We start from the raw sequence: 23,407 nt of genomic DNA on the forward strand, positions 1-23,407 counted from the left end.
TGGCTCAGAAGGATAATTGATGATTAGAAAACCCTTGTGCAATCATGTTCACACATCTGAAAACAGTCTAGCTCGTTACAGAAGCTACAAAACTGACCTTCCTTTGAGCAGATTGTGTTTCTGGAGCATCACATTTGTGGGGTCAATTAAACGCTCAAAATGGCCAGAAAAAGAGAACTTTCATCTGAAACTCGACAGTCTATTCTTGTTCTTAGAAATGAAGGCTATTCCATGCGAGAAATTGCTAAGAAATTGAAGATTTCCTACAACGGTGTGTACTACTCCCTTCAGAGGACAGCACAAACAGGCTCTAACCAGAGTAGAAAAAGAAGTGGGAGGCCGCGTTGCACAACTAAGCAAGAAGATAAGCACATTAGAGTCTCTAGTTTGAGAAACAGACGCCTCACAGGTCCCCAACTGGCATCTTCATTACATAGTACCCGCAAAACACCAGTGTCACCATCTACAGTGAAGAGGCGGCAAAGAAGAGTGAAGAGTGGCAAAGAAAAAGCCATATCTGAGACTGGCCAATAAAAGAAAAAGATTAAGATGGGCAAAAGAACACAGAGATTGGACAGAGGAAGACTGGAAAAAAGTGTTGTGGACGGATGAATCCAAGTTTGAGGTGTTTGGATGACAAAGAAGAAGGTTTGTGAGACGCAGAAGAAATGAGAAGATGCTGGAAGAATGCCTGACGCCATCTGTTATACATGGTGGAGGTCATGTGATGGTCTGGGGTTGGTGCTGGTAAGGGGGGAGATTTGTACAGGGTAAAAGGGATTGTGAATAAGGAAGGCTATCACTCTGCACCGCCATGCCATACCCAGTGGGCAGCGCTTGGTTGGAGCCAATTTCATCCTACAACAGGACAATAACCCTAAACACCTCCAAATTGTGCAAGAACTATTTCCAGCAGAAGCAGCAGCTGGTATTCTATCATAGGTAATGGAGTGGCCAGCGCAGTCACCAGATCACCACCCCATTGTGGGAGCAGCTGGACCGTATGGTACGCCAGAAGTGCCCATCCAACCAATCCAACTTGTGGGAGCTGCTTCTAGAAGCGTGGGGGGCAATTTCTCCAGCTTACCCCAACAGATTAATAGCTAGAATGCCAAAGGTGTGCAATGCTGGAATTGCTGCACAAGGAGGATTCTGGGACGGAAGCAAAGTGTGATGGAAGAACAATGTTATTTCACATACAAATCAGTATTTCTAACCTTGTCAATGTCTTGGCTCTATTTTCTATTCATTTCACAACATATGGTGGGGAATAAGTGTGACTACATGGAAAACACTAAATTGTTTGGGTGACCCCAAACTTTTGAACAGTAGTGTATGTATGATGTAATGATGTATGTGTGATGTAATGGTGATCTGTATATGTGACGTAATGATGATCTATGTGTGATGTAATGAGGAATGTGTGATGTAATGATGTATGTGTGATGTAATGATGTATGTGTGATGTAATGATGTATGTGTGATGTAATGAGGTATGTGTGAGGTAATGGTGATCTATGTGTGATGTAATAAGGTATGTGTGATGTAATGGTGATCTATGTGTGGTGTAATAATGATCTGTCTGTGATGTATTGATGATGTATGTGTGATGAAATTATATATGTGTGGTGATGATGATGTATTAGTGGTATTATCCTGTCACTATATGGTGGTCTCTGTGTGGTGGTATTATCCTGTCACTATGTGGTGGTATTATCCTGTCACTATGTGGTGGTCTCTGTGTGGTGGTATTATCCTGTCACTATGCGGTGGTCTCTGTGTGGTGGTATTATCCTGTCACTATGTGGTGGTCTCTGTGTGGTTGTATTATCCTCTTACTATGCGGTGGTATTATCCTGTCACTATGCGGTGGTCTCTGTGTGGTGGTATTATCCTGTCACTATGTGGTGGTATTATCCTCTCACTATGTGGTGGTATTATCCTGTCACTATGCGGTGGTCTCTGTGTGGTGGTATTATCCTGTCACTATGTGGTGGTCTCTGTGTGGTGGTATTATCCTCTCACTATATGGTGGTCTCTGTGTGGTGGTATTATCCTGTCACTATGTGGTGGTATTATCCTCTCACTATGTGGTGGTATTATCCTGTCACTATGCGGTGGTCTCTGTGTGGTGGTATTATCCTGTCACTATGCGGTGGTCTCTGTGTGGTGGTATTATCCTGTCACTATGTGGTGGTATTATCCTGTCACTATGTGGTGGTATTATCCTCTCACTATGTGGCGGTATTATCCTGTCACTATATGGTGGTCTCTGTGTGGTGGTATTATCCTGTCACTATATGGTGGTCTCTGTGTGGTGGTATTATCCTGTCACTATATGGTGGTCTCTGTGTGGTGGTATTATCCTGTCACTATGCGGTGGTCTCTGTGTGGCAGTATTATCCTGTCACTATGCGGTGGTCTCTGTGTGGTGGTATTATCCTGTCACTATATGGTGGTCTCTGTGTGGTGGTATTATCCTGTCACTATGCGGTGGTCTCTGTGTGGTGGTATTATCCTGTCACTATGTGGTGGTCTCTGTGTGGTGGTATTATCCTGTCACTATGTGGTGGTCTCTGTGTAATGGTATTATCCTGTCACTATGTGGTGGTCTCTGTGTAATGGTATTATCCTGTCACTATGTGGTGGTATTATCCTGTCACTATGTGGTGGTATTATCCTGTCACTATGTGGTGGTCTCTGTATGGTAATATTATCCTGTCTCTATGCGGTGGTCTCTGTGTGGTAGTATTATCCTGTCACTATGTGGCGGTATTATCCTGTCACTATGCGGTGGTCTCTGTGTGGTGGTATTATCCTGTCACTATGCGGTGGTCTCTGTGTGGTGGTATTATCCTGTCACTATGCGGTGGTCTCTGTGTGGTGGTATTATCCTGTCACTATGCGGTGGTCTTATCCTGTCTCTATGTGGTGGTCTCTGTGTGGCGGTATTATCCTGTCACTATGTGGTGGTCTCTGTGTGGTGGTATTATCCTGTCACTATGTGGCGGTATTATCCTGTCACTATGCGGTGGTCTCTGTGTGGCGGTATTATCCTGTCACTATGTGGTGGTCCCACTCGGTCACTATGTGGCAGTATTATTTCTCTCCATTATCATAAACGTCTATCAGAATCTTTACCTCCATTCTCCGGGTGACGATCTATTTCGCTTCCTCTAGATGGCGCTCCAGGATTATAATTATTTGCCAGTAACAAACATGTCCGCTTGCTCTATCATCCTCCGTTCCACCCTTAGATAAGATGGCAGCCAGAGACAGCCCGTCACTGCTCCTGTAAGAGTAACCGGATATCCGGTGTGGAGTAATATGGCGGCGCCCGTGTGACGCGGCGTGAGCGGGCTGCAGGATGGCGGTGGACGTGAGGCTGCCTGTCGCTCGGAAACGAGTGAATGAAGGAGTGGAGGCGGCGGCGGCGGACAGGAGCTGGCAGCTTGTATCCCCCGGGGACACCATCACCACGGACACCGGCTTCATGAGGTGCGGGGCTGCTGGGAGTTGTAGTCTCTTAGTCCTGAGGTGCTGACAGTGATGGAGTCTCCAGCGCCATGTAACAGGTGTACAGAGCCCGTCTCCATAGTGACAGGTAGAGCGCCCCCTCTGGAGGGCTGGAGACCCCCATCATCTATTAGTATCGGTGGATACCCCTTTAAGTATCCTTATGGCCGCCATTGTTTGGCCGTGTTATGTATTCTTACACTGAGCTCCGTCTCTTGTGATAAATCGTCCGTGTTGGATGACGTCCCTTTAAGTCTTGTCTTTTCCCATTGAATGTATTTCCTCCTTTCCCTGTGTAATAACTTGTCCGCTTTCTCCCCCAGAGGCCATGGGACGTACATGGAGGATGAGAAGCTGCTGGCGTCTGTGGCCGGTATGGTGGAGAGAGTCAACAAGCTGATATGTGTCCGAGCCCTGAAGACCAGGTCCGCTATGGGGGGAGATGTGGGCATCAGGGTGGTATAATACCCCCGCCACATGGTACTGCCCGACCGCTGTGTCATTATACCACGGCAATAAAAATGTCACTAATGTGTACCCATCCTTCATCCTAGGTACAATGGAGAGGTTGGTGATATCGTGGTGGGAAGAATAACAGAGGTAAAAAGCTGTCAGACAATCGGACTATAGCTACTGCCTACTATATGCAACAATAGAATACTGCTCCTATATACAGGAATATAACTACTATAATACTGCCTCCTATATACAGGAATATAACTACTATAATACTGCCTCCTATATACAGGAATATAACTACTATAATACTGCTCCTATATACAGGGATATAACTACTATAATACTGCTCCTATATACAGGAATATAACTACTATAATACTGCTCCTATATACAGGGATATAACTACTATAATACTGCTCCTATATACAGGGATATAACTACTATAATACTGCTCCTATATACAGGGATATAACTACTATAATACTGCTCCTATATACAGGGATATAACTACTATAATACTGCTCCTATATACAGGGATATAACTACTATAATACTGCTCCTATATACAGGAATATAACTACTATAATACTGCTCCTATATACAAGAATAAAACTACTATAATACTGCTCCTATATACAGGAATATACCTACTATAATACTGCTCCTATATACAAGAATACAACTACTATAATACTGCTCCTATATACAGGAATATAACTACTATAATACTGCTCCTGTATACAGGGATATAACTACTATAATGCCAGAGGAAGGTACAGCTGGCCCGCACCACTATGTAAGGCAGCAATGTCTGGGGGTCTGCGATTATGGGCGTGCAGAGCAGGTGGCAGGTATTCGGCTGAAAGTCGGGGGTGCAAGACGGTATGGTAGCAATACAGACTGTAAATGTAGATGAATCAGCACTCACCCGATGACTTGTAACAGCTCACTTTATTTCATCTGCCAGCGATGGCGGGGAGGGGAAGGTGCGGACGCGCCCGCACCTTCCCCTCCCCGCCATCGCTGGCAGATGAAATAAAGTGAGCTGTTACAAGTCATCGGGTGAGTGCTGATTCATCTACATTTACAATAACTACTATAATACTGCTCCCTATATACAGGGATATAACTACTATAATACTGCTCCTATATACAAGAATATACTACTATAATACTGCTCCCTATATACAGGGATATAACTACTATAATACTGCTCCTATATACAGGGATATAACTACTATAATACTGCTCCTATATACAGGGATATAACTACTATAATACTGCTCCTATATACAGGAATATAACTACTATAATACTGCTCCTATATACAGCAATATAACTACTATAATACTGCCCCCCTATATACAGGAATATAACTACTATAATACTGCCCCCCTATATACAGGAATATAACTACTATAATACTGCTCCTATATACAGGGATATAACTACAATAATACTGCCTCCTATATACAGGAATATAACTACTATAATACTGCTCCTATATACAGGAATATAACTACTATAATACTGCTCCTATATACAAGAATATAACTACTATAATACCGCTCCTATATACAGGAATATAACTACTATAATATTGCTCCTATATACAGGGATATACTACTATAATACTGCTCCTATATACAAGAATAGAACTACTATAATACTGCCCCCTATATACAGGAATATAACTACTATAATACTGCCCCCCTATATACAGGAATATAACTACTATAATACTGCTCCTATATACAGGAATATAACTACTATAATACTGCTCCTATATACAGGGATATAACTACAATAATACTGCCTCCTATATACAGGAATATAACTACTATAATACTGCTCCTATATACAGGAATATAACTACTATAATACTGCTCCTATATACAAGAATAGAACTACTATAATACTGCCCCCTATATACAGGAATATAACTACTATAATACTGCCCCCTATATACAGGGATATAACTACTATAATACTGCCCCCTATATACAGGGATATAACTACTATAATACTGCCCCCTATATACAGGGATATAACTACTATAATACTGCCCCCTATATACAGGGATATAACTACTATAATACTGCCCCCTATATACAGGAATATAACTACTATAATACTGCCCCCTATATACAGGGATATAACTACTATAATACTGCTCCCTATATACAGGAATATAACTACTATAATACTGCTCCTATATACAGGAATATAACTACTATAATACTGCTCCTATATACAGGGATATAACTACTATAATACTGCTCCTATATACAGGAATATAACTATTATACTACTGCTCCTATATACAGGAATATAACTACTATAATACTGCTCCTATATACAGGAATATAGCTACTATAATACTGCTCCTATATACAGGGATATAACTACTATAATACTGCCCCCTATATACAGGAATATAACTACTATAATACTGCCCCCTATATACAGGGATATAACTACTATAATACTGCCCCCTATATACAAGAATATAACTACTATCTTGCTGCCTCTTTGGCTTGTATTAGGTGCAGCAGAGGCGGTGGAAGGTGGACACTAACTCGCGATTAGACTCGGTGTTGCTGTTGTCCTCAGTAAATCTTCCTGGCGGGGAGCTGGTGAGTTGATGTTTGTTGTCTATACCGCAGGTAGTTGTTTTTCCCTGTTACACTGTCGGGGATCAGATCACTTGCTTGGCTTCTCTTATCCTTTGTGTGAGGTGTATGTTGTTGTTTTGTTTGTCTGTTCACATCTTGTACTGTTACTAATCTGCAGCTAATCCGCTACGTGGGCGCGCAGCCTGGCAGCTAATCTCTGGCGTCTTGTATTACAGAGGAGGAGGTCGGCTGAGGATGAACTCGCCATGAGGAGCTACCTGCAGGAAGGAGACCTCATCAGTGTATCCTTGTTATAGTCCCTATCTACATCCTCACATTTCCTGGCAGTGGTGGGAAACCTCCTAGAGAGATGATGGGGCGGTTGGGGTATGATTGAGGGGCTGGAAGTTGGGGTCAGGGAAGTGGTGAAGGGCGGCTTGGTGGGATGGTGGGGGTGGTTTATTTCGAGGGTGGGGGGACTGTTTGGTTGGAGGGTGGGTATCGGTGGTTAGAGGGTGGGAATGGCGGGGGGCGGTGTTAGTGGATGGAGGTGTGATTGGAGGGCGGGAATGGCGGTGGACGGTGTGGTTGGGGGGTGGGGGATGGTGGTGGGCAGTGTGGTTTTAGGGCAGGGATGTTGTGGTTGGAGGGTAGGGGACTGTTTGGTTAGAGGGTGGGGATGTCTCGGGGAGGTGTGGTTGGAGGGTGTGAATGGTGGGGGCCGTTTTAGTGGATGGCGGTGGACAGTGTGGTTGGGGATGGTTTGGTTGGAGGGCGGGGAGTGTTGGGGGGTAGTTTGGTTGGAGGGCAGGGGGCTTGCATGGGTGGAGGGCGGGGATGGGTGGGGTTAGAGATCAGACCCTTTTTTTTGTGTTGGGATGCTGCTGCCCCTTAACAGTGCTGCTCAGGCGGAGGTGCAGGCGGTGTACTCTGACGGAGCGCTTTCCTTACACACGCGCAGTCTGAAGTACGGCAAGGTGAGGGGGTCTCTGTGCCGCTGTTATAGGGGCTTCGTCTTTCTGGCTGGTGACCAATTTTTTTTTCTCCCCCCTTAGCTTGGACAGGGTGTCCTGGTGCAGGTGTCGCCATCGCTAATAAAGAGACGTAAGACTCACTTCCATAACCTCCCCTGCGGAGCCTCGGTCATCCTGGGGAACAATGGCTTCATCTGGCTCTACCCGACCCCGGTGCAGACGGAGGAGGAGGCCGGGGGGTTCATCACCAATCTGGAGGTAACCCCTGCGTGGGATCACCTGTATATAGTGTATACAATAGCTGGAGAGAGCTGTGGTAGTGATGATGGGGGCATTATATTGAGGAATTGAAACATTTAGTAGAAGCAGAACTTGTATGACAGTGGGGGTGTGGACTGACATTAACCTTCTGTGGTCTGTTGCTGCAGCCGATAGCGCTCTCTGATCGTGAAGTAATCTCTCGTCTGAGGAACTGCATCCTGGCACTGACCTCTCAGAAGATGCTACTGTACGATACCAGCATCCTGTACTGCTATGAGGCGTCTCTGCCCCACCAGGTGAGTGCTCACAGCTCAGAGTGTGGAGGTAGGAGGCTTCGCCTGGTAAGTGCTCACATATCAGATAGTGTAAGGGTTAGGGGCTCTGCCAAGCGAGTGCTCACAGAGCAGTGTAAGGGTAGGGGCCCGCTAGGTGAGTGCTCATAGAGCAGAGTGTAGGGGTTAGGAGCCCTACTGGCCGAGTGCTCACAGGTCAGATAGTGTAAGGATTGGGGGCCTTGCCATGAGTATATAATACAGATTGATTATGTATTCTCTGATTTTTGGGGTTCATGACACCTTGTAGGGATTTGAAGCCTCTGCACATGCGTAAAACCATGAGTACATAAACACTAATTCAGTGGGTTAAAATGGTAGCTGTGAAACATGTCGGGCCAGTTGTGGTTTTACTACTGTGCCCTCTGTGTGTGGACTTACCACATGGCGACTAGTTGTCTGACCTCTGGTAGTGTGTGTGTGTATATGTATATGTGTGTGTATATATAATTATACAGTGCTGCTTTTCATTTCTTCTGCAGATTAAGGATTTACTGAAGTTGGAGGTGATGGAGGACATAGTGCTGGAGACCAGACAGCGGCTCGTGGACCAAGAGGGGTAGTGAAGGCCGTGCAGCACCTTGACATTGAGCAAACCCCCAGATACAACGTCTGGGTCACTGCCACCAAGGCTCCCACCTCATCTCTACCTCCAAGCCAGAGACTTATAGTCCGAGGTCTATAAATCTGATATGTCTACAATCGGAGGGTGATACAGAGTCTGGGTTATAGTCATGGGAATCCACCATCCCTGTACCATATACACCATGGTTGACAGCTCTGACGGTCACAGACCCTCCTTGGTCCTATCATACAGACATACCTGTGTGATAGAGGTTTGTCTAAGCCCCTTTAACAAAATCATTGTATTATGTATTAGAAAGTTGCAAAACTTTCCATACCCTACACAGTCAGTTATCCAAGCTGTCAGGACTGTTATAATGTATGGATAATGCTGCAGTGAGCTCATTTGCATACAGATACACTGCCCCTTTAATTAAAGTCTCTGACATCAGCGCGGCACAGCTGTCGTATATTAATGACCTCCAGTACAGGCCAATGTCTACAGCTCTATGGAGTGGGTCCTGTACTATATGGTGGGGGGCTGTTACTAGGGGTCCTGTACTATAGATGCCTCCACTCGTATTTTTTTATTCAGTTATTTTGTACCTGTGTCTTCTCCGTTTGGTGTCACGTGACTTTGTATTACAGAATCCTTCATTTTTTTGGCTCTTCCTTCTAATTATTGACTAATCCTGTATAATACATAATACAGTCACATTGTCAACACTACTTCCGCAGCCGTCAGTGCGGAGTCATGTGTGGTAAGCGACTTGGTGGGTGTGATAGTCTGCACACACATTCTTACCTGAATTTTTTGCCTTTTGGATCTTCTACAGCAGCACATAGTGAGGTTAGAGGGGAACTCCAGCGAGAATCTTTTTCTATGAAATAACTGCTGTCAAAGTTAAGAATTTGTAAGGGTTTATTTACACACAATGATTATCTGACAGATTATCTGCCAAAGATTTGAAGCAAAAGCCAGAAACTATTAACACAGATCAGGTCGTTAAAAGAAGCCTGAGATTTCTCCTCTTTTCAAATCTATTCCTGGCTTTGGCTTCAAATCTTGGTCAGATAATCTGTCACATAATATTTCTGTGTAAATGGACCCTAATTTATGTCTATTTTATAATCCCCAGTCTTCCAATACTTTTCAGCTGCTGAGGACATAGTTCTCTCTGCTGCCACTTCTGTCCATGTCAGGAACTGTCCAGAGCAGCAGTATATGCCTATAGAAAACTTCTCCTGCTCTGGACAGTTCCTGACATGGACAGAGGTGGCAGCAGAGAGCACTGTGTCAGACTTGAGAGAATACACCACTTCCTGCAGGACATACAGCAGCTGATAAGTACTGGAAGAATGGAGATTATCAAATTGAAATAAATTACAAATCTATATAACTTACTGATACCAGTTAATTTGAAAGAAAAAGATTTTTGCTGGAATACTGCTTTAACTATCCCCGTTCTATGGTAGGAAATTTATTACTAGCAATACACAATTAGTAAATTAACCTGTGAATCTCCAGCACATATAAGGCAAGAAGGACAAGACAGATATGCAGCAAGTAGCAATAAAATGCAGGAGAGTTGTGCTGCCTATGGACCTGAAAAGGTAAGAAACTTGATGGGATTTAGGCCTAAGTACTTGTCTATGGATGTTTTCAGAGTCTGGAAATACTGATCCGGAGGCTTTGGGAAACCATCAGTATTTCCTTACCATGAAAACTGCAAATTAAAAAAAAAAAAAAAAAATGCCATACTCACCTCCTGTAGCGGTGCTCTCCTCTGTCTCCTTCATCTCCCTTCCTGCTCTCTAACCTCATGAGTGACATTACTCCTATGCTGCAGATGGGATGGGGGAGAGCGGCCTCTGGTGGCTGGAAGCATAATGGCTCCTTACCCTGTATAACACAGACAAAACACAGTAATCACTGAACTCAAGGAGAACAGTGAAAAAAATTCCAATGAAGAACTCAATCAAGAGTCTTCACTGATGCCCCCAAAAATTAAAATATGCAAAACAGGAGTCCGTGAAGCCTCGGTTGCGAGTCTCAAAACACGGGATAGCCAGATATCTCTAGCCTGTTGCCACGGGGTGCCTCCATGATAGGGAGAGCACTACACACACCACTAAATAGCCCCTTAAGTCCCACTCGGTTGCGAGTATTGGAACATAAACACCAGGCTGGCCCCTTTTTGTCAATGTCTAACTCAAGGTACGAGTATTGTGATCATGACCAGGGCTTACCAAGGCAGGCTTTCATCCACAGACAGACGTTTTGGGGTTTTTGCCCCTCGTCTGTGTGGAGTAGGATTCTGGCTAGTTGGGGCAACAGCAAATCGACCAACAAAACACAGTTATCACTAAACTCAAGGAGAACAGCGAAAAAAATTCCAATGAAGTACTCAAATACCTGTATAACACAGCCCTGCATCTAACTGTGTGGGCTTCTCATTAGGAGGACAATTAAAGGGCCGGGAGCAGCAGCGGACAGTGCTTGCCCAGCTGTTGACTGGCCTGGGCTGGCGAGCAGTACATCTGAAATTTTGGAAACTTTCTGCATGTGCATCCAAAGCTGTCCATATTTCTGTACGCTCCCATAAGGTTCTGCTGTATATTTTCTGGGCTCATTTTCCAGTACAAAAATACCTGAAGTGAGTCAGTGTCTAATACAGCTTTTGCATTACTACACTTCCCATCATGCCTTCACTTTGGATGTCCAGGCATGATGGGAATTGTAGTATTGCAACAGCCTGAGGGCTGAAGGTTCCTCATCCCTGGTCTGATAGAACCCTATGGGTCTGGAAATTCTGATGTGGGCAGGGGGCCTTCTGTAGCAATAACCAGGGTAGGGGGCTCTGGAGCAGACGGATGGTAATTGGGAGGACATGATGGAAACCTTTATATATGTTTAAGGACTATATATCTCTGCAGATCACATACACTTATGGTCCGTTTACACAGACAGATTTATCTGACAGATTTTTGAAGCCAAAGCCAGGAACAGACTATAAACAGGGTCATGAAGGAAAGCCTGAGATTTCTCCTTGTTTCAAATCCATTCCTGGCTTTGGCCTCCAGAATCTGTCAGATAAATCTGCCTGTGTAAACGCACCATTATAAATGCCAATTGTCTCCCCCTGGGTTGAAGGCGATCTTCCATTAAGATAATGAGGGAAAGAGTATGACCAAGACTTCCCAGTACCCCCCGGCCCCCCAATTCCCTAGACTTAAACCAAATGGATGGTGGTGTTAGCTCTAGGAAGCCTTCTAAAACTGTGGGGTGCAGACAGCGTGGCTCCAGATACCTGGGACACCTACCAGCCAGGGACTGAATGCACCGAGGAGTGCAGACCTGGATGTAATGTGTCATTAGTCACCGACTAGAAGTTATTTCCCGTACATTATCTGCCTATAATTTCCCTTTTCCCAATGCTGGCTGTCTCACCCGCTTCTGCTTTCCAAAGATGATGATAAATGAAAGTATTGTATCATTTACATTACAGTAAGACATTATGTGTAATCATGGTTGCTCGTATGCTTCAGCTTTCCCAGCTTTCTCCCTTTTCAAATCTATTGAAGGTCAAGGCAACTCTGTGACACAACATGCACCATCTATATTACAGATAGTGAATGATTGCAGCAGACATTGTCGGAACCACAAATACAATTGATGTCATCTTTATACTGAGCTGTTTACAACTGATAGGACTTGTGCCAAATTAGCATGGAGCCACAGATCTGGATCCATCTGAAAGGCCATGTTTCCCTATAGAGATCTGGATCCATCTGAACGGCCAGGTTTCCCTATAGAGATCTGGATCCATCTGAACGGCCATATTTCTCTATAGAGATCTGGACCCATCTGACCAGTCATGTTTCTCTATAGAGATCTGGATCCATCTGAACGGCCATATTTCTCTATAAAGATCTGGATCCATCTGACCGGCCATGTTTCTCTATAGAGATCTGGATCCATCTGACCGGCCATGTTTCTCTATAGAGATCTGGATCCATCTGACCGGCCATGTTTCTCTATAGAGAAACATGGCCGGTCAGATGGATCCAGATCTCTATAGAGAAACATGGCCGGTCAGATGGATCCAGATCTCTATAGAGAAACATGGCCGGTCAGATGGATGCAGATCTCTATAGAGAAACATGGTGGCCGGTAAGATGGATCCAGATCTCTGGGGAAACATGGCCGGTCAGATGGATCCAGGTCTCTATAGAGAAACATGGCCGGTTAGATGGATGCAGATCTCTATAGAGAAAAATGGTGGCCGGTAAGATGGATCCAGATCTCTGGGGAAACATGGCCGGTCAGATGGATCCAGATCTCTATAGAGAAACATGGCCGGTCAGATGGATCCAGATCTCTATAGAGAAACATGTCCGGTCAGATGGATCCAGATCTCTATAGAGATCTGGATCCATCTGACCGGCCATGTTTCTCTATAGAGATCTGGATCCATCTGACTGGCCATGTTTCCCCAGAGATCTGGATCCATCTTACCGGCCACCATGTTTCTCTATAGAGATCTGCATCCATCTGACCGGCCATGTTTCTCTATAGAGATCTGGATCCATCTGATCGGCCATGTTTCCCTATAGAGATCTGGATCCATCTGACCGGCCATGTTTCTCTATACAGATCTGGATTCATCTGACCGGCCATGTTTCTCTATAAAGATCTGGATCCATCTGACCGGCCATGTTTCCCCAGAGATCTGGATCCATCTGACCGGCAATGTTTCCCCAGAGATCTGGATCCATCTTACCGCCCATGTTTCTCTATAGAGATCTGGATTCATCCGACCGGCCATCTTTCTCTATAGAGATCTGCATCCATCTGACCGGCCATGTTTTTCTATAGAGATCTAGATCCATCTGACCGACAATGTTTCTCTATAGAGATCTGGATCCATCTGACCGGCCATGTTTCTCCACAGAGATCTGGATCCATCTGACCGGCCATATTTCTCCATAGAGATCTGGATCCATCTGACCGGCCATGTTTCTCCATAGAGATCTGGATCCATCTGCCCAGTCATGCTTCTCTATAAAGATCTGGATCCATCTGACCGGTCATGTTTCTCCACAGAGATCTGGAACAATCTGCCCGGCCATGTTTCTCTATAGAGATCTGGATCCATCTGACTGGCCATGTTTCTCTATAGAGATCTGGATCCATCTGACCGGCCATGTTTCTCTATAAAGATCTGGATCCATCTGACCGGCCATGTTCCTCTATAGAGATCTGGATCCATCTGACCCGCCATGTTTCCCTATAGAGATCTGGATCCATCTGACCGGCCATGTTTCTCTATAGAGATCTGGATCCATCTGACCGGCCATGTTTCCCTATAGAGATCTGGATTCATCCGACCGGCCATCTTTCTCTATAGAGATCTGCATCCATCTGACCGGCCATGTTTTTCTATAGAGATCTAGATCCATCTGACCGACAATGTTTCTCTATAGAGATCTGGATCCATCTGACCGGCCATGTTTCTCCACAGAGATCTGGATCCATCTGACCGGCCATATTTCTCCATAGAGATCTGGATCCATCTGACCGGCCATGTTTCTCCATAGAGATCTGGATCCATCTGCCCAGTCATGCTTCTCTATAAAGATCTGGATCCATCTGACCGGTCATGTTTCTCCACAGAGATCTGGAACAATCTGCCCGGCCATGTTTCTCTATAGAGATCTGGATCCATCTGACTGGCCATGTTTCTCTATAGAGATCTGGATCCATCTGACCGGCCATGTTTCTCTATAAAGATCTGGATCCATCTGACCGGCCATGTTCCTCTATAGAGATCTGGATCCATCTGACCCGCCATGTTTCCCTATAGAGATCTGGATCCATCTGACCGGCCATGTTTCTCTATAGAGATCTGGATCCATCTGACCGGCCATGTTTCTCTATAGAGATCTGGATCCATCTGACCGGTCATGTTTCCCCAGAGATCTGGATCCATCTTACCGGCCATGTTTCTCTATAGAGATCTGCATCCATCTGACCGGCCATGTTTTTCTATAGAGATCTGAATCCATCTGACCGACAATATTTCTCTATAGAGATCTGGATCCATCTGACCGGCCATGTTTCTCCACAGAGATCTGGATCCATCTGACCGGCCATGTTTCTCCATAGAGATCTGGATCCATCTGCCCAGTCATGTTTCTCTATAGAGATCTGGATCCATCTGACCGGTCATGTTTCTCCACAGAGATCTGGAACAATCTGCCCGGCCATGTTTCCCTATAGAGATCTGGATCCATTTGACCGGCCATGTTCCTCTATAGAGATCTGGATCCATCTGACCAGCCATGTTTCTTTATAGAGATCTGGATCCATCTGACTGGTCATGTTTCTTTATAGATATCTGGATCCATCTGAACAGTCATATTTCTCCACAGAGATCTAAATCCATCTGCCCAGCCATTTTTCCCTATAGAAATCTGGATCCATCTGACTGGCCATGTTTCTCTATAGACATCTGGAACAATCTGCCCGGGCATGTTTCCCTACAGAGATCTGGATCCATTTGACCGGCCCTGTTTCTCTATAGAGATTTGGATCAATCTGACTGGCCATGTTTCTCTATAGAGATCTGGATCCATCTGACCAGCCATGTTTCTTTATAGAGATCTGGATCCATCTGACCGGCCATGTTTCTCTATAGAGATCTGGATCCATGTGACCAGCCATGTTTCTCCACAAAGTTCTGGATCAATCTGACCGGCTATGTTTCTCTATAGAGATCTGGATTCATCTGAACAGTCATATTTCTCCACAGAGATCTGGATCCATCTGACTGGCCATATTTCTCTATAGAGATCTGGATCCATGTGACCAGCCATGTTTCTCCACAAAGTTCTGGATCAATCTGACCGGCTATGTTTCTCTATAGAGATCTGGATCCATCTGACCAGCCATGTTTCTCTATAGAGATCTGGATCCATCTGACTGGCCATGTTTCTCTATAGAGATCTGGATCCATCTGACCGGCCATGTTTCCCTATAGAGATCTGGATCCATCTGACTGGCCATGTCTCTCTATAGAGATCTGGATCCATCTGACCGGCCATGTTTCCCTATAGAGATCTGGATCCATCTGACCGGCCATGGTTCTCCACAGAGATCTGGATCCTTCTGACCGGTCATGTTTCCCTATAGAAATCTGGATCTATCTGACCTGCCATGTTTCTCTATAGAGATCTGGATCCATCTGACCTTCCATGTTTCTCCACAGAGATCTGGAGCCATCTGACCGGCCATGTTTCCCTATAGAGATCTGGATCCATCTGACCGGCCATGGTTCTCCACAGAGATCTGGATTCATCTGACCGGCCATGTTTCTTCATAAAGATCTGGAATCATCTGACCGGTCATGTTTCTCCATAAAGATCTGGATCCATCTGACCGGCCATGGTTCTCCACAGAGATCTGGATCCATCTGACCGGTCATGGTTCTCCACAGAGATCTGGATCCATCTGACTGGCCATGTTTCTCCACAGAGATCTGGACCATCTGACCGGCCATGTTTCTCTATAGAGATCTGGATCCATCTGACCGGCCATGTTTTCTCACAGAGATCTGGATCCATCTGACCGGCCATGTTTCTCCATTGAGATCTGAATCCATCTGACCGGCCATGTTTCTCCACAGAGATCTGGATCCATCTGACCGGCCATGTTTCTGTATAGAGATCTGGATCCATCTGACCGGCCATGGTTCTCTATAGAGATCTGGATCCATCTGACCGGCCATGGTTCTCTATAGAGATCTGGATCCATCTGACCGGCCATGTTTCCCTATAGAGATCTGGATCCATCTGACCGGCCATGTTTCTCTATAGAGATCTGGAACCATCTGACCGGCCATGTTTCTCCACAGAGATCTGGATCCATCTGAGCGGCCATGTTTCTCTATCTGTACCCCAGCATCATATTCGGCTGCACTTTCCTCTTATCATGGACCATTCCTGACCTCCTCCTCAGATCCCCTCGGTGGTGAGTTGTCTTCGGCTACAGGATTCTCTCTCTCTCTCTGGATGTTTTCCCTCTATCGGAGCCTTCTCCATATCGCTACATGAGAAAACCTTACTATCTGGCAGTGAGATCTGGGCTTGTCTAACCCCAATGACCAGGCCTCACCCCAATCACCGGACTCTCCCATCTACTGTAGATTCACATAGAGACTGATCCCCAGACCACCGATCCCTGGCTTATATGCTGCTCCCTCAGTCATAGGTCAGTATATAACTGTAGGTCCAGGGCAGATCTGCTGCAGGGTATAAGCATGGCGTCTGCTCCCGTATGACCCATCGGCAGGAATAGGAAACTATCCCTTCAGTCCACAAGGAAAGAGGAAGAGTTGGGTGACAGCTCTTACATAAAGGAACAGGGAGGAGGCGGTCGAGGCATGTTGGAACTTGTAGTTCTTATTTTAACAGCTGGAGAGCTGCAGGTTTGGGAAGGTCCAGGCATGATGGGAAGTGTGGTTTTGCAACAGCTGCAGGCCGCCAGGTTCCCTATCCCTGCTGTAATGTGAATGCTGGTCTGTCAGGGCATGCTGGGAGTTGTAGTAGGTTTCCTATCCATGCTGTAATGTGTGCGATGGTCTGTCAGGGCATGCTGGGAGTTGTAGTAGGTTCCCTTTCCCTGCTGTAATGTGTGCGATGGACTGTCAGGGCATGCTGGGAGTTGTAGTAGGTTCCCTTTCCCTGCTGTAATGTGTATGCTGGTCTGTCAGGGCATGCTGGGAGTTGTAGTAGGTTCCCTTTCCCTGCTGTAATGTGTATGCTGGTCTGTCAGGGCATGCTGGGAGTTGTAGTAGTTTCCCAGGACATGCTGGGAGTTGTAGTTGGTTCCCTTTCCCTGCTGTAATGTGTATGATGGTCATGGAAATGCTGGGAGTTGTAGTTCTGCACCCTCAGCTGGTCACCCTGTCCCTGCACCATCCTCTCCCTGCACCACTCTCTCTTCTCCACTGCGCATGCGTCGCAGGTCACCTATGTTCACCGCCAACCTGTGTCCGGAAGTGACGTCACGGCGTCTCCCAGGGCAGCGGCTGCGGCGGCGGCCAGGGCCCATCATGGCGGCGGTGGAGAGGGCTGGAAGTCCCGGCGGCCGCTGACACTCTCACACCGGGGGTCGCTCCGTCCTGCGGGGATTTGTCTCTCTAGAGGGGGCTCCAGCCCCGGTGTAAGCGGCCTCCTCTCCACCCTCCATAGAAGGGAGACCCCCAGTCACGGGGATGACCAAGGAGGTGACAGCGGGGGCCAGACGTGTGAGCAGTGACCGCTGCTGGGGGCGCCATACAAGCACTTAACCCCTTAGTGACCCCTTCATGGCCATGGTGTGACCCCAGCCCCCCACACCCAGTGACCTGACAGACGTAACCCCTTCATTACCATGGTGTGACCCCAGCCCCCCCCCCCACCCAGTGACCTGACAGACTTAACCCCTTCATTACCACAGCCCCCCCCCCACCCAGTGACCTGACAGACTTAACCCCTTCATTACCATGGTGTGACCCGAGCCCCCCCCCCCCCACTCAGTGACCTAACAGACGTGACCCCTTCATTACCATGGTGTGACCCCAGCCCCCCTGTGACCTGACAGACGTGACCCCTTCATGGCCATGCTGTGACCCCTAGCCCACTGCCACCCCACCACCGTTTAGTTATTTTTTCGGGATTGTTATGAAATCTTTTCTACGTTTCCCCCCACACCACATCCTGCTGGCGAGGTTCCTCTTCTGAGGAAGAAGCTTGTGTGCTGAGCGACCGGACGCCGCCAGCCGGGACTGCGCCAACACGGAAGCCCACTCACCCGGATTAATTTTACATTTTTTTTGTGGAAGTGGGACCATCCTATGGGTCAGCAGCCTGGAAAAGTGCTGGGGGACCAGAGGAGGCCGAGTCTGCCGGCCCTGCCCTTCATCAAAGGAGTCGGGAAGAAGGACGCCGCCAAACATGGCGGCCCACACTGCAACGTCTTCGTGGAGCACGGTAAGAGATGGCGCTGGCATGGAGGTTAGTGGTGGTGGGTCCGTGTGTGGCCACAGTGTGCAGGCCTGGAGACAGCCAATATGTGACTGATATTATTTGCTAATGATCAGCTGATCCTTCCCTTATGTACATTTACAGGGAATCGGTGGATCTGTCCAAAGTGTTCGGCTTCAGCGTTTTATTCCTTGCGGCTGCAGAAGTTGGATGCCGCCCTAGGGAGTCCTGGAAAACATGGAGGAAGCCTATGGCTCTGTCCCTGTTTTCCTGGCAGCCCTAAGGCGGCATCCAACTCCTGCAGCCGCGGGGAAACAAACGCTGAGCGTTGCTTAAGTCAAACACTTTGTGAGATCAACACTGGTGCTGGATTATCAGCGGTCTGGTAGTTTGCGGATAATCATCGGTCTGGTAGGTGGCGGATCATCAGCGGTCTGGTAGTTGGCGGATAATCATCGGTCTGGTAGTTGGCGGATCATCAGCGGACTGGTAGGTGGCGGATCATCAGCGGTCTGGTAGTTGGCGGATCATCAGCGGTCTGGTAGTTGGCGGATCATCATCGGTCTGGTAGTTGGCGGATAATCATCGGTCTGGTAGTTGGCGGATCATCAGCGGTCTGTTAGGTGGCGGATCATCAGCGGTCTGTTAGGTGGCGGATCATCAGCGGTTTGGTAGTTGGCGGATCATCAGCGGTCTGGTAGTTGGCGGATAATCATCGGTCTGGTAGTTGGCGGATAATCATCGGTCTGGTAGTTGGCGGATCATCAGCGGTCTGGTAGTTGGCGGATCATCAGCGGTCTGGTAGTTGGCGGATCATCAGCGGTCTGGTAGTTGGCGGATCATCAGCGGTCTGGTAGTTGGCGGATCATCAGCGGTCTGGTAGTTGGCGGATCATCAGCGGTCTGGTAGTTGGCGGATCATCAGCGGTCTGGTAGTTGGCGGATCATCAGCCGTCTGGTAGTTGGCGGATCATGAGCCGTCTGGTAGTTGGCGGATCATGAGCCGTCTGGTAGTTGGCGGATCATCAGCGGTCTGGTAGTTGGCGGATCATCAGCGGTCTGGTAGTTGGCGGATCATCAGCGGTCTGGTAGTTGGCGGATCATGAGCCGTCTGGTAGTTGGCGGATCATCAGCGGTCTGGTAGTTGGCGGATCATCAGCGGTCTGGTAGTTGGCGGATCATCAGCGGTCTGGTAGTTGGCGGATCATGAGCCGTCTGGTAGTTGGCGGATCATGAGCCGTCTGGTAGTTGGCGGATCATGAGCCGTCTGGTAGTTGGCGGATCATGAGCCGTCTGGTAGGTGGCGGATCATGAGCCGTCTGGTAGGTGGCGGATCATGAGCCGTCTGGTAGGTGGCGGATCATGAGCCGTCTGGTAGGTGGCGGATCATGAGCCGTCTGGTAGGTGGCGGATCATGAGCCGTCTGGTAGGTGGCGGATCATGAGCCGTCTGGTAGGTGGCGGATCATGAGCCGTCTGGTAGGTGGCGGATCATGAGCCGTCTGGTAGGTGGCGGATCATGAGCCGTCTGGTAGGTGGCGGATCATGAGCCGTCTGGTAGGTGGCGGATCATGAGCCGTCTGGTAGGTGGCGGATCATGAGCCGTCTGGTAGGTGGCGGATCATGAGCCGTCTGGTAGGTGGCGGATCATGAGCCGTCTGGTAGGTGGCGGATCATGAGCCGTCTGGTAGGTGGCGGATTATCATCGGGTCACATAGGTGCTGGATTACCAGCGGTCTGGTAGGTGTTGGATTATAAATTATTCTTGGTTTAGAGGAATTTCTCAGACTTTTCCTTGTAGCAGTCCTGAGGGCGGCTGCCGGATCAGCTGATAATCCTCTCTGGGGGTGATAGTTTGTTCCGTGTCTGGACACTCCTGAGACCATAATGTGCACAGCCTCTCCTCTGATCCAGTGCGGGGGACCGTATTGCGGCATGGAGACCTGAGCTTGTGCCCGGACAGTGGATTCATCTGCTGATGTGGCAGCGGCCGTCGTGACTGGTCCACTTTAAGGGTGATTTTACACATACAGATGAATTGCTGAGGCGCTGGTTTAGAGAACATCAAGCAGTGATTTTTTTATGTCAAGTTATGTCATTTGTCATTTTGATACTAGAAGATTATCACTGAAATATGAACAATCTATTGCACAATAATCGTCTTGTGTAAAAGACCCCCATATTCTATTCTCTTCCCTGTTGTTTTTGGTCAACACCTCAGGCGGGCAGGCGGAGGGGCTGACAACTCCTGAGGCGGGCAGGCGGAGGGGCTGACAACTCCTGAGGCGGGCAGGCGGAGGGGCTGACAATCCCTGAGGCGGGCAGGCGGAGGGGCTGACAATCCCTGAGGCGGGCAGGCGGAGGGGCTGACAATCCCTGAGGCGGGCAGGCGGAGGGGCTGACAACTCCTGAGGCGGGCAGGCGGAGGGGCTGACAACTCCTGAGGCGGGCAGGCGGAGGGGCTGACAACTCCTGAGGCGGGCAGGCGGAGGGGCTGACAACTCCTGAGGCGGGCAGGCGGAGGGGCTGACAACTCCTGAGGCGGGCAGGCGGAGGGGCTGACAACTCCTGAGGCGGGCAGGCGGAGGGGCTGACAACTCCTGAGGCGGGCAGGCGGAGGGGCTGACAACTCCTGAGGCGGGCAGGCGGAGGGGCTGACAACTCCTGAGGCGGGCAGGCGGAGGGGCTGACAACTCCTGAGGCGGGCAGGCGGAGGGGCTGACAACTCCTGAGGCGGGCAGGCGGAGGGGCTGACAACTCCTGAGGCGGGCAGGCGGAGGGGCTGACAACTCCTGAGGCGGGCAGGCGGATGGGGCTGACAACTCCTGAGGCGGGCAGGCGGAGGGGCTGACAACTCCTGAGGCGGGCAGGCGGATGGGGCTGACAACTCCTGAGGCGGGCAGGCGGATGGGGCTGACCATATAGTTCTGGCTTGTTTCCTGCAGCTGTAGTGGTTTGGTTGACCCCTGTGTGTAGAGCAGTGTGGAGTCAGTGATGTGTGGCTATGTTTGTGCCGGGTGTTATAACCTCCACAAACACACTTCTGGGGGCCGTCGTTGCTTCCTGGGGGCGGCTGTCTTATTCACTGTATTCTAGTCGCTCAGGATCTCCGCCTGCTGTCACTGGATGGAATCCAGCCTGGACATAATATTGGTCACAGCTGAGGGTTTGTTACAGTCACATCCTGATATAGTGTGCACAGAGCCTGGGGCGGCTTTCACACGAGCGTGTTACATGTCCTGGCCTGACTGGGTCCATGTGTGGCTTTATATCATCAGGCCGGGACATGCGTCCCATAATACAGATCAGGCAGTGCACGTGTAACACACTCCGCTGATACTGGCCTCAGGCAGTGTTCACACTGCCTGATTTAGCTTTTTTTCAGCCTGTAATATGGAGCGTCCCTTTAAGCGGCTGGTCACATGGGTCTACAAAACGCTCCAGCTTATCCAAGTCCATGAAGTCTCTTCTCATGTGAAATAGGCCTAAAGCCGCCTGGGATCACTGTGCTGTACCTGGTGCAAGGCCTGAGGGGGCGGAGCGTGACAAAATCAGGGGGCCAGGCTCCGCCTACTCTGTGCTCTGTCTTTTGTTCCTGATGGCCGTGCAGTAATGTTTGTGCGCAGCCACCAGCTCTGCTATGTCTGTTGTCGGAGGAGCGGGGGCAGCAGATGGCCCCTGAGCGGTGATCTGCTTCTAGGCAAATGGTCTCCATATGTGCGGCGGTGATCTGATGGCGTTGGCCGGGGGGCTTCTGGAGGGAGAGCTGCCCAGGGTGACACTCCCGGTGGCAGCCGTTGTCTATATGTTAATCCGCCCGAGTTGTATAGAGGCATGCCTGCGTTTTATCCCTGCTCCCGCGGATTATCCCATTCTCATTAACACTATAGAACAGGGGGGGGGGGGGCAAACCCGGGGCCTTTCAGCCCGTGCACAACTACAACTCCCAGGATGCCCTGACAGCTAACGGGTAAATCCACAGCACCAAATCGGTGAGATACTTGGAGATACTTGTGTAGATTTAAAGGGCTTCTCCCACTGGTTGCCTTTGTCTCCTTTAAAGGGTTTAGTTTCTGAAACAGCGCCCCATCTGTCCACAGGTTGTATTGCAACTCAGCCCCATTTATTTCGGGTTGATAATCTTCCATTATTGCAGTGTTACCCAACCCCTCCTGCTCTTCAGCGGTTGAAGAACTACAACCCCCATTGTGCCTTGGTTAGGAGTTGGGGGGCGCTGGTTTACATAGTAGGGTAACACAGTGGGGGGAATTCATCAAAGGGTGTGACTTGCCCACAGCAGCCAATCACAGCGCAGCTTACAGCTCTGGGAAAATAAGAGGAGCTGTGATTGGTTGCTGCATAATTTACACCCTGTCATTAATCTGGGCCAGTGTGTTTGACCACAACAGCAGTCACACGACCAGGGATTTCTATGTCACGCTGCCACATTGCATCGACTTGCACTTTACCATGACAGTAAATTTATTTTATAATTTACTGTTTTTTTCAGTACTTATCAACTGCTTTATGTCTTGCAGGAAGGGGTGTATTCTCTCCAGTCTGACACAGTGCTTTCTGCTGCCACCTCTGTCCATGTCAGGAACTGTCCAGAGCAGGAGAGGTTTTCTATGGGGATTTGCTGCTGCTCTGGACAGTTCC

At 48.2% G+C, this 23,407-nt stretch overlaps 2 protein-coding genes across 3 annotated transcripts in view; both read left to right on the forward strand.

Moving 5' to 3' along the window:
• The first annotated feature begins 3,308 nt into the window (after positions 1-3,308).
• EXOSC2 (exosome component 2) lies at positions 3,309-9,388 on the forward strand. Its single transcript, XM_069985915.1, has 9 exons — positions 3,309-3,498; positions 3,840-3,941; positions 4,071-4,116; positions 6,522-6,611; positions 6,827-6,892; positions 7,499-7,567; positions 7,646-7,822; positions 7,993-8,121; positions 8,640-9,388. The coding sequence occupies exons 1-9, from the start codon at positions 3,368-3,370 to the stop codon at positions 8,718-8,720; spliced, it is 891 nt and encodes a 296-aa protein (XP_069842016.1). The 5' UTR covers positions 3,309-3,367; the 3' UTR covers positions 8,721-9,388.
• An 8,410-nt stretch (positions 9,389-17,798) lies between these two features.
• ABL1 (ABL proto-oncogene 1, non-receptor tyrosine kinase) overlaps positions 17,799-23,407 on the forward strand; it is a 98,604-nt gene continuing 92,995 nt past the window's right edge. Inside the window, exon 1 of one of the 2 annotated variants that reach the window (XM_069943609.1) lies at positions 17,799-18,756. In XM_069943609.1, coding sequence (XP_069799710.1) covers positions 18,621-18,756 — 136 coding nt within the window. In that variant the 5' untranslated portion in view covers positions 17,799-18,620. The remainder of the gene's footprint in view (positions 18,757-23,407) is intronic. The other variant, XM_069943610.1, reaches the window with a different exon arrangement.

Source organism: Dendropsophus ebraccatus, chromosome 10 (genome assembly GCF_027789765.1).
Source record: "Dendropsophus ebraccatus isolate aDenEbr1 chromosome 10, aDenEbr1.pat, whole genome shotgun sequence".
Lineage (NCBI taxonomy): Eukaryota > Metazoa > Chordata > Amphibia > Anura > Hylidae > Dendropsophus > Dendropsophus ebraccatus.

Bases quoted from the DNA above. Each gene is read 5' to 3' on its own strand.
- EXOSC2 (XM_069985915.1), top strand. From the start codon at position 3,368: ATGGCGGTGGACGTGAGGCTGCCTGTCGCTCGGAAACGAGTGAATGAA. The intron at 3,942-4,070 runs GTCCGCTATGGG...CCTTCATCCTAG, and splicing joins GTCCGAGCCCTGAAGACCAG to GTACAATGGAGAGGTTGGTG. The intron at 6,612-6,826 runs GTGAGTTGATGT...CTTGTATTACAG, and splicing joins ATCTTCCTGGCGGGGAGCTG to AGGAGGAGGTCGGCTGAGGA.